The sequence below is a fragment of the Hyperolius riggenbachi genome, chromosome 6 (assembly GCF_040937935.1).
Source record: "Hyperolius riggenbachi isolate aHypRig1 chromosome 6, aHypRig1.pri, whole genome shotgun sequence".
Taxonomy (NCBI): domain Eukaryota; kingdom Metazoa; phylum Chordata; class Amphibia; order Anura; family Hyperoliidae; genus Hyperolius; species Hyperolius riggenbachi.
The window spans coordinates 127,235,646-127,254,881 of NC_090651.1; the positions used below are offsets into that span (position 1 = coordinate 127,235,646).

Below are 19,236 nucleotides of genomic sequence, written 5' to 3' on the forward strand. Positions count from 1 at the left end.
AAAGACTTATCTCGTGTGTTCCTAGCCTCCCTAGTCTTTCTTTGCACTATTTGAAGCTGCCCATTAATACAGTAACAAGAAGATTGCTCAAAGAAAACTTTTAAGAAAACCAGTAACAAAAACCAGTAAAAAAAAAAAAAAAAAAAAACCTCCCCTGGGGGGTACTCACTTCGGGTGGAGGAAGCCTCTGGATCCTATTGAGGCTTCCCCCGTCCTCGGTCCTATGGCGGCGTCGATAAAGCTCCCCAAACAACGGGGATGTAAAGATTTACCTTCCCAGCTCCAGCGCAGTATCGGCTCTCCACTCGGAGATAAGAGGAAATTCCACCCATCTCCATGCGGAGAGCTGCAACAACACCCCCGCTGGAGCCAGGAAAGGTAAATAATTTGGCGCTTGTCGAGGGAGGATTGCCGGACACTTCGGGGGAGCCAGCGCTGGATTGCCTGCGGCTACAGCAGAGGGGGAAGCCTCATTGGGACCCTGAGGCTTCCCCCTTCTGAGGTAAGTACCCCCCAGGGGGAACTTTGTTACAAGTTATCTTTAAACTGTGTCCCCACAAGCAGAAATGTGTGGGCACTGGGAGTGATCACACTCATAACATGTACGTTATGCAAAAGACTGCTGTGAATTAAGCTTTAGGTTTGGAAAAACTCCTTTTGATGCCCCATGTACATAAGCTGCCTGTTCTAACATCTCAGCATATAGGAGTGAAGTCAGAAGAAGAAAAAGAAAAAAAAAAAAAAAAAAAAAAAAAAAAGAAGAGGCTTTTGGCTAATTAGCCTTCTTCAAAGTTGGCCAATAATATCTCGATTCAAAACTTCTAGGGCCAGGCAATTTCTCAGAAAGTCAGCAATCACAGCTTAAATATGGGCCAATGTAATTGGCCCAAAGGTTGCAATTCTGATGCTTTACCTACAACATACAGTCCCCTGCCTGCACGAAGAATACAGATCACATTTTCTTAAAGTGGACCCAAATTAAAAAAGTACAAGATTTCTTTAAAAAAAAAATGTATTTTCTAAATTATGATAAATAGCAGCCTTTTTTTTCAGCTGCTATTTATTGGAGGAATCCCTTCCTTCCTTTCATATTGCCGGGACAGAGTCCGGCAAACTGGTGGAGGAGATAAAAGACAAAAACACAGGCTGCTACTAATAATGTCACAGGGGAGGTGATCTCAGCTTGTGTGAGATTTCACATAGACGATGCCCCTGTGAGGGAGGGTAGCTGATGACAAACACACCCATGATCTAAAACCTCCTACTAAGCTCAGAAGTAATGGCTACCACCTGTATAACCCTAGTTATGAAAAGAGAAGGGTGAAAAGCATGCACTGAAATGCTCATAGGCTTGAAGGAGTGTTTATCTTTGTATGTGTCAGAGTGGTGCAACTAAATATTTGAATATATATTTGAATTAAAAAAATCTTTGGTTTAATGCCTGATCTACCTACCAGTTCCAGGTAAGCAACTCAAAGTTCAGACAGCTACACTTAAGGCCCTTTCATGCAGTCTGTTGCGTATCATTGCAATGCGATTGTGGTGCAGCAACCTACACCAAATGCGGCGTGTTCCAATGCAGTAGTCAGGTAAGACGTGTTTAGTACAATGAGGTATACCTCCCCCTACCACTGTACATGCCTCACTGTATGTTCACACCACAAGCTACCTTGCACTGCAAAATTTTGGCTACGTTGTGACGTGATTGCAACATGCTCAGTGTAAAATGGCCCTTAAAAAGAAACATCAATAGCACATTTGACTCTAACAACACTTACAGATTTAGAGAGATATGTCTCCCCCCCCCCCTCTGGAAAAACAAAACAAGGATAATAACAGTGTTTTAATTTATAATTTCTAAATTTCACAAACCTTTTACAAGCAGGTCCAGTTTAGAAATTGAAACCCTTGCTGTAAATATAAAGCTTAGGCTGATTATAGACGATTGCCTTTGATTATTTCCCAGCCATAAGTGTCTCCCCAATCACTGGAAAACATCACAGCAAAGGAAAAAAGTGACAATTCTAAGTGCAATGAGTTTGGTCAGGAAGGCACGGTTGCTGGGATGGAACTCAATATAATCTTCTCAGAACATTCAGTTTGGACAGTTGTGGAAGATCAAATAGGCAGGACTTGCTAAGATTCTCCAAACATGGGAGAACAATGGAGACCCCAAAGTATCTAGTAAAACAGTGGCCAGATGTATTAGGTTTCAAAAGTTTGCAAGCCTTGCCTAGATCATTGCAGGACACAACAGAAATCCATAAATGGCTAGTAAAGTGGCAGTCCAGAGACTAGTTGTGTGACCTGCAGTCAGAGTATTGCACAATAAAAGACTATGGCTTCAATTCATCAAGCATTACCGCATTCGGCAATGCTGAAAACAGCTAACTTTACGGAGCACTTAGTGAAATGTTAATTCATCAAAGCAGTTACCGCATGAGAAGCTGACATTCCTGAGCAGAGAGATAAATTACCGACTTGTTCAGTGATTACCTCAACACGTCAGTAAAATGTCAGCAAATGTTAATTCATCTAGCTTACAGCATTCGATAACATGTGCAGTAATTATCTCCAGCTCTCCCCTGTCGATAACAAGCTTGGAATGCCTTCAGTGTGCATGTCTGTGTTTGACAGGAGCAGGCAGCTAATAGGAGTACATTTGAAATCGGCGCCGGTAGACTTGGGCGCAGGATACAGCCGGTATATGGCTAATCCTGTTTATGCACAAGTCCAGGCCGTTTTAATTACTATTCCCCCTCCAGGCCGCCATGGATAGTGGGGAATGAAATAATTCGGCTTCCAGCGATTGCTGGAGGCCGAATTATTGTGTTTTTTAAGCAACCTCGGCTCCGTCTTCTGACGGAGCCGACGTTACTCACTGAGCGCTGCAATAGGAATGATTCCTATTGTAGTCTATGGATGCGCCCAAATCTAGCAGCACTGAAAAGCACTGCTCCGGCTAATAGAAACCACCCCAGTCCCCTGCAAGTGCTGCTGATAGGTTGGCCAGGCTTCTTGGGTGGAACAGACCCCCCAGGCAGCTAGCGGAGAGAAAGGAATAATAGCCATTTTCCAGGTACCCTGCGGTAGTGTAACCCCTTGAGTGCCTGTTTAAATATGCAGAGATGCAAGTGGGACCTTGTGGCAAAATGACCTAAACAGGGAATGTGTAATGTTTCTCAGCAGTTCATCTAAGCTGTGGCAAGTAAACAGAAACTTAAGACTAATGAGACAGATTCAGCAAGAGCAGAGGCAGCACAACATGTATAAAATGCACATCTATAGGGATGTCGGTGCTGCCTCTTTCCTATTGTGATGCCCTTACTGCACGGACCTCTTCGGTAACTTACCGAACATCTACCACATGTGTGAAAATATTGATGAAGTAGCACACACACACAAGTGTAAAATACCGAATGCGATATTTTAAGGACTTGGTTATTGTTATCGAACAGCCCTTGATGAATTGAAGCCTATATTGAGTTTAATTATTCTCACTGCAGGTGCATGCACATAACTGCGGCCACACTGATCCGCTCTATAAAAACTGTGCCCCAGACAAAGTTTGCAGACCATTTAGTTTCTCCAGCCTTGTAGGTCAGGCCCAATGCATATAGAATCTGAAGGCATATATGGAATGAATATTCCTCTAGTCCATGAAAAGTGAGCCAACCACACGTAATTCATTTACTTCAATAATAGATCAATGGCTTCTTTCCACCATCCAGCAGAGATCATAGGAATGCCTTATTGTGGTTGTGCAGTGTACCGCAGGTAACCCTTTCCAGAAGGCAGCTGTTTGGTTGAGACACCAGAGGTGAAGATCTTGTTAGCCTCTTCTTCAGGTACATTTGGTGGAACGATGACCTTCTCACCAGGCTGTGCAGGAATAGAAGAATTGAGATTATACATATGCACATTTACATATACAGAATACAGAGTACCATGTGTGTTTGCATTAGACGCAATGCCCTTAGCTTGAAACTAAAGGCCCACTGAACTCACAACTGGTTGTTATGAAAATAGTATATCGGAATGGCAAGTGAATACTGAGTACAGAAGCAAAGTGGTGGACAAAATAAATGTGGGGAGGGTCCACACTGCAGGCCTCCTTCTGTATTCAGCTACTGAATAAGTCAATCAAACATGAATATGAGGCACCCACACCAGGAAGAACAATAGAGTGCCATAACATTTCCCAGAATTTCTGCAATAGGCCCAGTTCACATTAGAGGTAAAAAACGGTCCATTTCCGGATCGGAATGGATGCGAATAGATCCAATGGGACCTATATGGGTCTGTTCACATCGTCCGAATGGATCCCTTCCGCAAGTTTCCTCCTGCAGCAATTTTTCTGGACCACTGAACCTAGGAAACAGATCCTGAAGAACTGCATTGGGAGCAAAGAGAAAAAGAGAACATTTCTTCACACTAGAAAACAGACCGTTCTGAGGAGCAAAATAGACTTTGGGGATGGGGGTCTTTGGGGGAAACAGAAGCAGCTGAATGGCAACAGAGTGAAAACGGATACGATCAACCGGTAATCAGATCAGTTTTCACGGATCCGTTTGCCTCCAAATTGCCAGTGTGAACTGGGCCTTACAGCAAAAACCCATGTGTCCCACATGAGGAGGCTGATCTGCAATTCACAGGAATTGGGCAGTGAGCATGCTAATTGTATGCAGATTGGAATTGAACCAATCAGAAGTGAATCTCATTGACCATCTCTATGGCTGTTGAGTAATCAACCTGCACAGGAAATTCAACCAGGATAACAGTTTTGCAAACCCAGCCAGTCCTGTAAATATGTGAAATACACAAAATGTTATCCATTGCACGTCATAGTATATTCCACGTGGAAAGTATAAAATCACAAGCCTTAAATAGGGTAGGTTTTAAAAACTAACCACTTAAAGAACAGCTGAAGTCAGGGGAATGTGGAGGCTGCCACATTTAATTCAATTTATTTATTGCATTTATAAAGCGCCAACATATTACGCAGCGCTGAATTCCTTTTAAATAATGCACATTACTTGGTTGTCTTGCTGATTGATCTGGCTGCAGCAGTGTCTGAATAACACAAGAAACAAGCATGCGGCTAATCTTGTCAGATCTGACAATGGCCTCAATTCACTAACATCATACTGGTGATAAGGCAAAAAAAACCCTTACCACCACACATCAATAGACATTTTCAGTGTTAAGTCACTAAAAGCTCATACACATGCTCAACTAAAGTCTTTTAAATGCACGATTAACAAACAGCTTGAAGTTGGACAACTGTTGTCAAGTAAGACGTGCATTGTCACTGATGGAGGTGGCCAACGACCGATAAGACGCAGCTCATCAGTGATAACGCCTTGTCATTTGCACGTCTTTTATTTGTTAAAAGTTGCACAACTTCAAGGTGTTTGATAATTGTGCATTTAAAGAGACTTTTGTTGAGCGTGTGTATGAGCCTTAAAGAGAACCCGAGGTGGGTTTGAAAAATCCTATTAGGACAGAGGCAAGTGCTGTATACAATGAGCAGCCTGTGTGTCCGTATACACTCTCCAGGCTCCCCACGGGCTCTGCTGTCCCCAATAAACAAAAACCAGCCAGGCTAGCGACACGCAGATTGTCACTAGCTGGCTGTTTACCTGAAGGGTGTGTCACTGCCGCTCCCCCGCCTCCTCTATAGCACGGCTCCCCGCCTGTGTCCCTTCCCTCCTCACCTCCGTAACCAGATTGGAGGAAAGCTTATGGAGGCGGGGAGGGAAGGGACACAGGCGGGGAGCCGTGCTATAGAGGAGGCGGGGAGCAGCGATGTTTGACAGCCTTCGGGTAAACAGCCAGCTTTTTTTAAATGGGGGACAGCAGAGCCCGTGAAGATCCTGGAGATAGTGTGTAAGGACACACAGGCTGCTCACTGTATGCAGCACTTGCCTCTGTCCTAATAGGATTTTTCGAACCCACCTTGGGTTCGCTTTAAAAGAAGCTTGCCTTATTAAAGCAGTAGAATTAGCCATACTACGCCAGGGAAAGAAGAAAAAAACAAAAACATATAAGTAAATACTTGATCTACTTACATAACACATGTATTGTACTGTCCACGTTTTGATTTTTAGCAAATTTTATATAGTAAATGAAGATAATTCTGTTCCTGGTGGGGGCCATGTCTCTTGCCCACAGCTGAGGCTATATACGGATGTCATTTCTGCCCTTATCTTTTTTTTTTTTTCCTTTTCTCCTCCAATCGCTGAGTCACCTCAGCCTTGCCAGGCAGTCTTCCAAGTGCTGCAAGCTGTGACCTCGTCTGTGGTCTATAGATCTGTAATCTATATAAAACCACACCAAATTGCAGGACTTTTTATCTGGATCTAAGATCAATTCACATTGCCCCATTTGAACGGATCAAGTCAGCACATTGTGCAAAACTGACTACAAGTTTGGGTCTGCTGTAATTTTTCCAGACTAACAGATGTGTTGCATTGACTAATGGACTGGAGGGTCACTGATGGAAAACAACCTTTTAAAAACTGATCTAGTGCCATGGATCAGTTTTACTTCCATGCCAGTGTGAACCCGGCCTTTTACACCCCATGTTTGTTTCTTATTCTGTACAACGCTCACAGATTTTTTTTTTTGTTGTTTGGTAATAAAGATTAGACGTTACCTTCCAGTCTACAGGGGTTACAACACAGTGGGTTGCAGTTAGCTGCAGGGAGTCTATCACCCTCAAGATCTCATCAAAATTTCTGCCAGTGGTAGCTGGATACAGGATGGATAACTTCAGTTTCTTCTCTGGGCCAATGATGAAAACCTGAGGAAAGCGTACTACATGAGTCAGTATTGGTCATGTTTATGTGCACATGGTTTAGTAATGCTAGTTATTCCTTGATACTCACACAGCGAGCGGTGACTGGCATACCAGTGCTGTCCTTCTCATCAGGATCCAACATACCCAGTTTCACTGCAAGCTCCCTTTTAGGATCTGCGATAATTGGAAAGGGTAGAATCTCTGTCGGCTCATCACAGTTATAGGAATTGATGTCCTGAAAGAGCAAAAACAACAACAAAAAATAACATACAGCAGCCACGCACTTGAAAGGTCCTTTAACTAGGTCACTGTTATTTGAGCTCTAGCCAGGTCTGTAAAGATGGACTCTTAACAGTTAATAAAATATAACCAAGTTTGGAGGCTAAGGGATATCAGCTAAACTGAAAAGCTCTTACCCAGTTTAATACTATACATCACAGTATACATGTAGATTTGTATGAAAAGAAAAAAAAAAAAAAAAAAAAAACACTATGGACCTGATCCAATTCACTTTTTCCCCAAAAAAGTCTTCTGCTAGGAGATAATCTCATCTTTTGTTTAACCACTTTAAGGGGTAAAAACCTCAGAACTTAAAAAAGGACTACAGCAGGGGATAGGAGGAAAGAGAGTTGAACTTACTTGGGGCTTCAAATGGTCCCCCGCAGATATCCGTGCCCGCGCAGCCACTCACCGATGCTCTGGTCCCGGCCGCCGGTTCAATTCAGGAATTTCTGACTTTAAAGTTGGAAAACCAATGCGCCTGTGCAGCCGTGTCCTCGCTCTCGCTGATGACACCAGGAGCGTACTGCACAGACACAGACTGTACTGGGCCTGCGCAATACACTCCTGGTGACATCAGCGGGAGCGAGGACACAGGCGCATTGGTTTTCCGACTTTAAAGTAGGAAATTCCAAAGTTAACCAGAGCATCAGTGAGTGGCTGCGCGGGCACAGGGCATCTGTGGGGGACCATTAGAAGCCCCGAGTAAGTTAAAATCTTTTTCCCCCCTACAGTAGTCCTTTAAGGTTCCTGACAATTTTGGATTGCACCCCCCCCCCCCCCCCCCCAAAAAAAAAAACAACTTTATTTTCTAATTTCACACAGTCACTTTAAATAAATAAAAAGTCTTCATTGTAAATGTATGTGAATAACTGCTACTATCAGCAGTCATCCACAATGGGATTAGTGTACGAGCAACGGGGGTGCATGGTAATGCGCACAATCCCAGCTGCGGTTCTTAGTGCTGGACGCACGTCTTTCATCCAGGAACCTACAATGTAACTAATTTCGACACAAGACTTACGTCCAGGAACCTTTAGTGGTTAACATAATTTTTCAGCAATCTGCAATTGGAAAAAGTACCAAAAAGTAGGTGAAAAAGCACTGACAAAATTATTCAGAGTATTTCCTTGCTTGCCAGTGGCTTTAAAAGGCATTTTATTGATAAGATGCGAAGCATCACCTGGGAGAAAACGTGAACTGGATCGGACCCTATGTGTTTACCATGTAGAGAATTTAGTGTCTTCACAGTGGACTTCGCGATACCAATCAAAACAGTCTCTTCAACAAGCAGCAAAGCTTTTCAAAGATGATCATCATCATCATCATCATCTAGTATTTATATAGCGCCAACATCTTCCGCAGTACTGTACAGAGTATACTGTCTTTTCACTTAACTGTCCTTCGGAGGGGCTCACAATCTAATCCCTACCATAGTATGTAGTGTATGTATTGCAGTCTGGGGCCAATTTAGGAGGAAGCTAATTAATTTATCGGTACATTTTTGGGATGTGGGAGGAAACCTACAACGACGCAGGGTGAATATGCAAACTCCTCGCAGATCGTGCCCTTGCTGGCATATGGGTTTCCCGATTAGGAAAACACATTTAAAAAAAAAAAAAATTAAATTTGATATGGTACCCCATATGGGCCAAGTGTAAAGACCATTCTAATTCATTGCATAATTCTGAGATTGAGGTCACAGAACACGGGTGAGAGTGGATCTCTTAATCACTATACAGCCACTAGAGAGAAAACCAACTCTGAAGCACAATTTAGGACTTTTGCTGCAATCACAAGTGTCGCCATTCAATGCCTGCGAGAGGGCTGGAGACTACAAACTCAAGAGCTACAGAAGGGAGGTTGATAGAAGCTGGCCAGTGATGGTCCATGAGATGCATGAAAACTAGTCTTCCTGCTGAATTTGATTGGCCCCGTTTTAGGGCTGGAACCCACTAGAGCGATTTTGTGAGTGTTTAGGGAGGTTTTCAAAAACGCTATCGATTGCCCTAAACGCTCAGCTAATGTTAATGGATGGGCCAAATTCCACTGTAGCAAGTACGTTAACCAAAATTGCAAACGCAGGACATACAGCATTTCTAGCGTTTGCGTTTCTGCAATGTAAAGTATATAAACGCTGGCGTAATCGCTCATCAAAACCTGCACAGAGCGATTTTGCTAGCGTTTATACATTACTGCACACTTAAAAAAAAAAAAAAAATTTGAATTGAAAGAACCAAAATCAGAATTAAAACCACTAATCGCTAAACAATCGCTGGTAAAATGCTTACACTTTTTAAAATTGCTAATTTAAGAACACTAGCGATTGCGATTAGCGATATCGCTTAGTAGTGGGTTTTAGGCCTTAAAGAGAGTCTGAAGCGAGATTAATCTCGCTTCAGACCTCATAAATAGCAGGGGCATGTGTGCCCCTGCTAAAACGCCGCTATAGCGCGGCTTAACGGGGGTCCCTTCACCCCCAAATCCCCCTCGATACACCCGGGGAGCGCTTCCTGGTTGGGGTAGGGCTAACCGCCGCAGCCCTGCCCCACGCGCGTCTGTCAGCGCGTATCTCCGCCTCTCCCCCGCCCCTCTCAGTCTTCCTTCACTGAAAGGGGCGGGGGAGAGGCGGCGATGCGCCGCCGACAGACGCGACTGGAGGCAGGGCTGCAGCCGTTAGCCCTGCCTCCAGGAAGAGACAGCCAGCGACCTTTTCACGACACACTTTTGCAAGGGGTGGGTTGGGGGTGAAGGGACCCCCGTTTAGCCGCGGGATAGCGGCGCTTTAGCAGGGGCACACATGCCCCTGCTATTTATGAGCTCTGAAGCGAGATTTATTCTCGCTTCAGAGTCTCTTTAAGTGGTGAACAATTTGCACCCAAGTCAGAAAAGTCGATTTCTAACTCCCCCAACCTAACATTTGCTGGTCTGAAGACTGCCCCTTAATAAAAGGTGTTGGAAAAGAGCTAATGAAAAGGTTTCACAATGTGGCAAATGAAGAAGGTGCCAACAGCCTTCAGAAGCTTCATAAACTGCACTGCTTTTTTCAGAGATACATAATTAAGTTAGCTAACCTTGTGATATTGTAATTGGCGTCTTGGGACTAGAATGGCAGAGCAGGTTGCTTTCCAAGATTATTTCTGCAACAATTTGTTACTGCTCTACGGCTTACGCAATAAGCAACTGCACCATAAAAGGAGAAGTACATTTATAAAAAGATGAGTAACCATCTCAATGTACACTCAATGTACAATGTAAACTAAATGGCACTTATGCTAGATACACACAATACAATTTTCTGCTAGAGTTACCTGCCAGATTGATTTTTTCCAACATGTTCAATCTTAATTTCGATTTTGTGAATGATTTTCATAGAAGTAAACAGAAATCGACCAATAAAACGATCAAAGTTAAGATCTGAAACAACAATCCTATGTCTTGTGCGCTCACTGGATCAAAATAGTTGTACTAATGTGCCAGTATTAAACACTCAAATAGTATAATAATAAAAAATTCTTTCAAACTGTCCAATGTCTTATTTACGTGTCCATGGATCGCTGCACCAATCAAGCATTGATGTATACAACAGTTCTCCTTTTAAGATGCCGCGCTCACATGTGCTTGTAATCTTCTTAAAAGTTGTATCACTCAAACATGAAATAAAAGACCATAGTGTGATACTGTCTTATAATAGTGCCGCTTCCCTTAACACCAAGTGCTGTTAGAAAATTTTACTCGTGTGTCCACCACAAATCACCAGGTTACACAGGTCCTCACCATGTGCTGTCGCTGCCAACCACAGACAGCAATAATAACACCTCCAAAACTCTGGAACATGCACACCCTCCCCCAGTGCTTATAGATGGATCATATGTGGTCTCTCACCTTCTACTCTGCTGCCCAAGTTATAAGACAGCCAATGCGCTTAAATTCCAAACGAATCTTTCACAGCCACTTCAGCAGATAGAACTCCAGGGACCAGAAGCTTCATATCAGCCTATTGACTAAAAGGCTCCACATAGCGTAAAATGATACACTTTATTGCAGTAAGTATAAAATAGTGCACTCACAATTTCTTTATAAAAATCAAGCATATCATGCAAAATCCTCCACGCCAGCTCCGTCCGCCCTACGCGTTTCGTGCATGCGCACTCATCAGGGGCTGATGAGTGCGCATGCATGAAACTTGTAGGGCGGAGCTAAGGGCGGACGGAGCTGGTGGAGGATTTTACATGATATGCTTGATTTTTATGAAGAAATTGTGAGTGCACTATTTTATACTTACTGCAATAAAGTGTATGGTTTTACGCTATGTGGAGCCTTTTAGTCAATAGGCTGATGTGAAGCTTCTGGTCCCTGGAGTTCTATCTGCTAAAGAAGTGGCTGTGAAAGATTCGTTTGGAATTTAAGCGCATTGGCTGTCTTATAACTTGGGCAGCAGAGTAGAAGGTGAGAGACCACATATGATCCATCTATAAGCACTGGGGGAGAGTGTGCATGTTCCAGAGTTTTGGAGGTGTTATTGCTGTCTGTGGTTGGCAGCGACAGCACATGGTGAGGACCTGTGTAACCTGGTGATTTGTGGTGGACACACGAGTAAAATTTTGTAACAGCACTTGGTGTTAAGGGAAGCGGCACTATTATAAGACCGTATCACACTATGGTCTTTTATTATTTATTTCATGTTTGAGTGATACAACTTTAAGAAGATTACAAGCACATGTGAGCGCAGCATCTTAAAGGAGAAAATTAAGATCTGACATATTGGGGGGGGGGGGGGGATCAATCTGGCAGTTAAATCTAACAGAAAATTGTATGAGGGTAGCACAACTGTAGTGAGAGGTATAAGGAGGCTGCCATCTTGATTTCATTTTAAGCAATACCAGTTACCCGGCAGCCCTGCTGAGCCTCTGCCTATAATACTTTCAGCCATAGACCCTGAACAAGCATGCAGCAGATCAGGTGTTTGACATTTGTCAGATCTAACAAGATTAGCTGCATGCCTGTTTTTGGTTTAATTCAGACACTTCAGCAACCAAATAGATCAGCAGGGCTGCCAGACAATGTGTATTGTATAAAAGGAAATAAATATGGCAGCCTCCATATTCTTCTCACTTCAGTTCCCCTTTAAACCAAATTGGCTGCTGCCCCACTGTGTTACAAGAAGACATGAATGGCAGCTGCTCTCTCCCTATGGAAATGCAAGTTGAGAGCTATGATGTAACAGCCATAGAAAAAATGAATAATTAAACAATCCCCAACTACGGCGCATCTCTAAGTACAGAGCAGCCACCATATTGGTTGTTGGGACACCAGCCTCTAGCAACCATCCATAGTCTCTACTTTCAGATCAAGAGTTAAGCACAGCTAACATCACATCATGAAGATACTGACAGGATTAAGAAGGATGAGCTTCCAAGTGCTCGATCCAAGTTTTATATCAAACGCGTTTTACAATTGGGGGAGGGAAAACCAAAAAAAAAACAAAACAAAAAAAAAACGCTGTGATCCTCCTATTATGTCACAGTTGATCAGTGGAAGCCAAAGAACAGTCTATGCAACGTAAGCTTGCAAAACGGGTTGCACAGCATACTTAATCCTGCCAGCTCAAAGACTGCAATGATCTTCTATAGGCCCATTTGTAACAACCTGCTCTGTTCACATCTATTGTGAAAAAAATTCAGACTGTGCACATCTTTGCAGACAGAGAAAGAGTGGAGAGTGGCAGCAGTCCCAGCAGTGAACCCTGGATCGGTACTTTAAATCCATGCAATATGGAACCACTCCTGCATAGTGTGAATCAAGTGTTGGAGTGACACTATACCCACTTACTATGGATGCACTTAACACTGGCGGTCTCACAGAAGTGTTCACTTTACCTGGGAATAACTGTCCCAATAAAAAAAAAAAAAAAGTTAAACAATTTACTGGTAGGTGCTTTGGAGACAATTAAACCTGGACATGGTAGAGACGGATTCCATAGGGAATCAAAAGTCCATTCTAAATGTCCACTGGTCCACTACCATTCGCCCAAGGAAGCAGTCCAGCAGTGGGCCTAATGTGAACAGACCCCAAGACTTTTCACCTTGCAAAATATTCAGCTCAATCTGTAAGCCGCAGACTGGTATTTTATAACAAACAGCTTTGTTTCCTGCACTAATCTACTGAAGCAGAAGGGAAATTTTGACCATTGTTCCACTCTTGCAAGTAAGTAGATTTCCTAAGGCCCCATTCCCATTAGGCAACACAGATTACCATACGTTCAGAACGCAAGACATGCGATCGCACGCCATCTGTGTTGCTAATCCCATTCATTACAGTGAATGGGATCAGTGCTGCATTTTGCCAAAAATGCATGCAGTAGTGCAATAGCGTCTCACACTGCTGTAGTATGAACATCAGACAGTGCTGTCTATGCACACCATATGCACTGCCAAAATGCCCATGGCAGCACATATAGGGCTTGATTCACTAAGACAAATAGCATGCCTTATCTGAATTAACACACCTTAGCATAGTAGCATAGCGAGTGCTACAAACCCACAGGGGCTCAGGGCAGGACAAGCGGAGCTCTCATCATTGGCAATTAGCAGGCATAAGTTCGTAGTGCTGTGCTCTCTATGCAACTCTGATAAGGCATGTGTTAACTCAGATAAGGTATGCTTTTTGTCTTAGTGACTCAAGCCCATAGCGTGAATGAGGCCTTACCGATAACTTTTGAATGCAAGTTTGTGCGCAGTATCATACATGAGCAAAACTCTGGAAAATGCCCACACCTGTTACTGCTCAGGCGATTTCAGTATCAAACCTGAGGGATTTCTCTAGGTCATGGCAAAGGCACCAGATACAGCAACCTGGTACTGCAGCCTAGACCATAGTATGACATGCAGCTCCCAACAAGGCAAATTCTAATTGCAATTAAAGCCTTTTCACACCCTACATGGTTCTCTACCAAGGCAGATTTATCATGGCAAAGAAAACTGGTCCAAGAGTAGCAACTATAATCACACTGTGACTTCACTTACCAGTTGACACTTGGCTGGTTGTAATGGGCAACTGCTTCAATCCAGCACATATTGCCATTTACTGTATGCACTCTAGTATAAGCCTAATTTTTGGGCCAAAAAAAGTGTCTCAAAAGTGGGGGTCTCGGCTTATACTCAAGTCACTACTCTGAGTAACCCCCACTATATGCACAGTGATGCATCATCTGAGGGAGACCACACTTGACATTTACATGGGAGGTCCCAGCTAACCTCATCTCGACTTGTAGCATTGGAAGGCATATAGGGAAAGGTTCTACTGAGTGGCGAGAACCCTTGCATTCCTTTATCAAGTTTTAGATACTATGAGGCTCTGCATTCCTTGCTTTATCTTTATGCCATCTTAAACTTTGCAAAAGCAGTTCTTTGCAATATTTTTTTTTCTTATTGCATGCAAAGCAGCTCCTGACATCTTTATTTACCTTGCTCCAGCCCAGATGGTCTTCCACAGAGTCTATGGAGAGAGCAATCATGCGAACATTACGTTTCTTGAATTCTGGTGCTAGCTTCACTGCTCGCCCAAGCTCTGTGGTGCAGACTGGTGTATAATCCCTTGGATGTGAGAAAAGGATACCCCATCTGAAAGCAAAGAGTTGAGAAAATTAAACCATGAATGATGTATACCAAAATGGTGTAAAACTATTTGTAGAGATCCGCACTGCTTCAAATATTAATCTTAGGAGGCACAGTTCTTTTTATTGTATGTCTTTTTAAGCATTTAATAAACTAAGATTAATATTTGAAGTAGTGCGGATCTCTACAATTCATTTTCCAGTGAAGATACAGTGGATCTTGGGAATAAGCAAGAGAGTGCAGTCTCCCTACTATAAATATACCAAAATGATGTATTAATAGCCATGTACAAAGTCCAACTCCTGGCAGCTTTGTTGGCCTTCTGATGCATTTTTGCCAATCAGAAGCTTTTCCCAAACTTTGCCCTGGTCAGATGAAATGACCAGATCTATATGAAAAGACATTCAAGCTGTTACCAAGACAAAGGAAATTAAGTACCGGTGGACTCTGGCATCTGCTTGACATTTCCTGCCGACCGTGTCACTCCTCAGTAAAGCGCTGCCCTTTCAAGTAAATGGGCAGTACCTGTTCCATTCCCGCTGTTTTGATCCCAATTTTTCCCGTAATTTTAGCTGACCCTGAAAGCAACATGGTTCTTCCAGGTTTGCTCAGCGCCACGTCTATCTAAACCCCCCCCCCCCCCCCAGCAGGGAGGAAAACCGTTGGAAGATGTCAAATTATTTTCTGCACGCACAGAAAAAGCATTTGACTGAAACGTTGGCAGATGCTCACATGAACCGGCCCTAAAGCAAGCTGCCGACAATAACCAGACTGCAGCATAGGAGGACGAGAAGGGGGGGGGGAGAGGGTCACGGACCGATGCGCGCGCTGACATGTGGCGGTGAGATAGACCTAGAGGGCTTAGGTCTACTAGTCCTATATAATAAAACCCCTGTGTCCAGGATTGGGAAATCCCAGGGCCAGAAATCATGCAAGTTACTACTGCAATAAAACTGACATTTCACCTGCAGTCAATCTGGCCATACACAGTGTTCCACCATGTGTTCCAAAACCATCGATTCTGATTCAGAATACTACCAAACACTGCATGTCCCATTTCCAATAGATTCTACTGAAAATAGTTTGAACCTTAGGAGTTGCACTGTTCAATGCAAAGCTATGGGCCAATCGACTTATCAATGCTATTACCCCACCTCCAATAGACCTAGATTTTCTATCCTGTCTGGTCCACACTTCTGAATGTTTTTGACCAAAAAACCAATCAGAGATTCAATTCCTAGCAGATTAATTGGAAGGGAAACAAAAAAGGGAGGAGTGATTAGTGTATGTGCACCTTTACCCAATACAGCTCAGATATAATGTAAGCAGTGCTACAGAGCAGGAGGTAAAGAATTGCTCTGTAACACTAGAATTTTACACAAGGCTAGCAATAGGTCATAAACAAGGCTAGTGTAATACAATACAATCACATAATCACATAGTACAATGCAGTTCAGAGACAGCACCAGGATAAGTCTCCCATATAATCCTAGCATACACAGTCATCAACTCTAAATACATCCAGAGACAATCTGGTACAAGCTATGAATCTATGATGATGTATTCAGAGGGATCCACTCATAATTAGGACCAGGGTTAGGAAACAGGAGGGGGCCCAAAGACAAAAAGCAGCATCAGGAGCCTATGGAGGAGTTACAGTAATTATGCTTGCCTATTCTTAGGCTTCATACATTTTTTCTTCCCATTTCAAGGGTATAGCTAGCATTAATGGTCACTAGTCTACTTTAACCTCCCTAGTGGTAGGAGTATATTTTGTGTGTCTAAATGCATTGCAATTTTTTCACACTTAGCAGTAAAAAAAATAAAAATCATACTGCTAGATAGATCTGCAGCAATGCTGCACATTATTTACCTCCCATGGAACCAGAGCTGGGACAAGGACCTTCAGCACCCAAGGCTGAGACACCAAAGTGCACCCCTCCAGCCATCACACACTGATTGCTACTAGACTAAGAGGCACCCCAGGGCCCCCAACCTCCCTAATACCTTAATCTCTAGTTATCTGACTTGCAGTCACTGCCATGTATCCCCTTTTCCTATTTCTTTCTGCTTCAAACACAATTGGGAATGACAACTTAATGAATTGTGCGTCCCCTCCTACACTGCACCGAGGCTGGAGCCTCTTCAGCCTCTGCCCGGCCCTGCATGGAACTAGCTCAGGGATAACGCACCGAGCTGCAAATATCCAGCCCAAACTTAACTAGGCATTACCACTTAGGAGGTTAAATGACCCAGCAGGAAACTTAATACTAAGTACACTACACACCATTCAATTTCCCATGAGATCAACTGGTCAAAACAATTTCCAGTCCGATCAATAACCAATTCGCTTTTCAGATCACTACTGCATAAATTCAAACAGGAGCTGCTCAGACATGTCAGAAATGATTAGTTCAACCCATCAAACTGACAAGAAATTGAATAGTGTATAATTAGCAAAAAAAAATATTGAAATATGCAAAAGTAACAAGAGGATTTGGAAAGAGAGTTTACAAATCGCCAGAAATCATATTCTGCTTGCTTTGGGCTGGGAGAATACCAGCTATCAGTCCATACATGTATGACCTCTGCCCTCCTGCCACTGCTGATTGCAGGCAGGAAACAACTCTCATGCAGGCTGCACACTAATGATCCGTCAGACCTGTCACCGCATGACACGGAACTAGAGGCACTCACGCATCGCCCAGGTACTCATGGAAGCTGATTTCGCCAACTGTAGTGTCGGCTTTGAAATCCGGGAACGTTTCCCCGAGCAATATTCCTCCGGGCATGGCGTCTGTCGCTATCCTCACCGTCCAGGTCCAACTCGAGACTGGTGGTGGCTATTAAATTACAGGAGGCACAAGGCGAAACGAGGAGGGCGTGGTGCTCATATCCTGACAGCAAGCTATTGGCTAGCACAGGAGGCGGGGAGCAGTAGGTGTGCTCTCCTAACGCAATGCAGCAATCAGCATTGAGACAGTTATTGCCTATGGCTAACATTAGCTAAGCCCAGACTGGGATACTTCAGTGCAGAGAGCGCATGCGTGTGGCGCTAGGCGGCCAGTGGGGGCGTTCGGAACATTTGGAGGCGGGAGTTTATGAAGGGTGTGTCAGAAATGTTGCTAGCCCTGCCCATGAAAATAATGATTGCTTTGAGCTATTGTAGAAACTATTTGAGCTAAACTTCACTAAATGGTTGGGTTTCCTGGGAAAGAAGATGCTAATCTTTTGTGTTGCAACATTGCATGCATTTTGATAACCGGGTTATCAATTGAGTAGATGGAAATTTTGATTAGGCAAATCCAAGTTGGGTACTTATCCGTTAGCCGGGCGCATCCGGCAGGTGGCGCTAATTACTATTCCCCCTCCAGGCCGACATGGATAGTAGGGAAAGATGTAACTCTGGTGGAGTTTTGTCGCCACCTAGAGGATGCGTCCGGCTAATGTATAAGTACCCCAAGTTGTTTGCAAAGAAGGACTGTCCCTCCAGTTGCACGTTATGCAACTGACCACTGTGAACCCAGCCTAATGCTGGGCATAGACGGTGCGTTTCTTCTTATCAAGCTGATGGCTCGATTGATAATTTCCGACAGGTCCGAACACCGCACGGATCAATTCCCCGATCGATACGGAAGATAAGGAAGCGCCCACGGGGACGAGCGGGAATCGATCCGGGGGACGCGGCGGGAGTCGATCTGGCGGCTAATCGAGCCGCCGGATCTAACCGTCTATGCCCAGCAATTAACCCGAGACTTCTTTGGTCTCACTCTTTAGGATATATCTGGAATGTTTAAAAAAAAAAAACATCTACTTTCCTGGGGCTTCCTTCAGCCCCTGGCAGCTTATGTGTCCCTCACTCCAGCTCCGCTCCCAGCCAGTGGCCCGGGGTCCCCTCCTTTGGCGAGGTCAGCAGCCTCTGCACCTGCTCGCGCCGCTTGTGACCTCGCTCACGTAGCCAGGAGCGTTCTGTGCAGTCGCAGGAGTACTGTGCCTGCGCAGAACGCTCCCAACTGTGAGAGCGCGACCGCAAGCAGAGCTGGCTCACGCAGGCGCAGAGGCTGCCGAGGGGACCCTGGGTCACTGGCTGGGAGTGGAGCTGATGCGAGGGATACATAACATAAGCTGCCAAGGGTTGGAGGAAGCCCCAGGTAAGTAGATCTGCTTTTAACCCCACCCCCACACACACACACACACACATACATGTATTTTTTCAAGAGTGAGACCAAAGAAATCTCAGGTTTTAGGCTAGGATCATAGTGGTCAGTTGCATAACATATGTGTTATAATCTGTTACGGGTGTGCATAGCTCCCAACTGTCCCTCTTTTGGAAGCCAGTCTTTCTTTTCTCCTCTGTTGTCCCTCTTTTCAGGACTGATGTACAGATTTATGTAAATACATGTATTTTTCTAGTGAAAAAATGTGTTTAATTGACTCTAAACTTTAATTCCATTCTTTAATTTGATATATTTCTTATTTTCAAATGTTGATATGAAGGAAAGTTAACAAGAATAGAAAGGACTAGTGCATAGGCGCAGA

At 43.9% G+C, this 19,236-nt stretch overlaps 1 protein-coding gene across 1 annotated transcript; it reads right to left on the reverse strand.

The window, feature by feature from the left end:
- Positions 1 to 1,830: 1,830 nt before the first annotated feature.
- On the reverse strand, positions 1,831 to 17,571 carry PRDX6 (peroxiredoxin 6). The gene is made up of 5 exons (XM_068239882.1): positions 17,395 to 17,571; positions 14,547 to 14,703; positions 6,891 to 7,037; positions 6,659 to 6,805; positions 1,831 to 3,882 (listed from the first exon to the last, which is right to left on the reverse strand). Exons 1-5 carry the CDS (start codon positions 17,487 to 17,489, stop codon positions 3,751 to 3,753), a joined length of 678 nt encoding a protein of 225 aa, XP_068095983.1. The 5' UTR covers positions 17,490 to 17,571; the 3' UTR covers positions 1,831 to 3,750.
- Between the last annotated feature and the right edge of the window lie 1,665 nt (positions 17,572 to 19,236).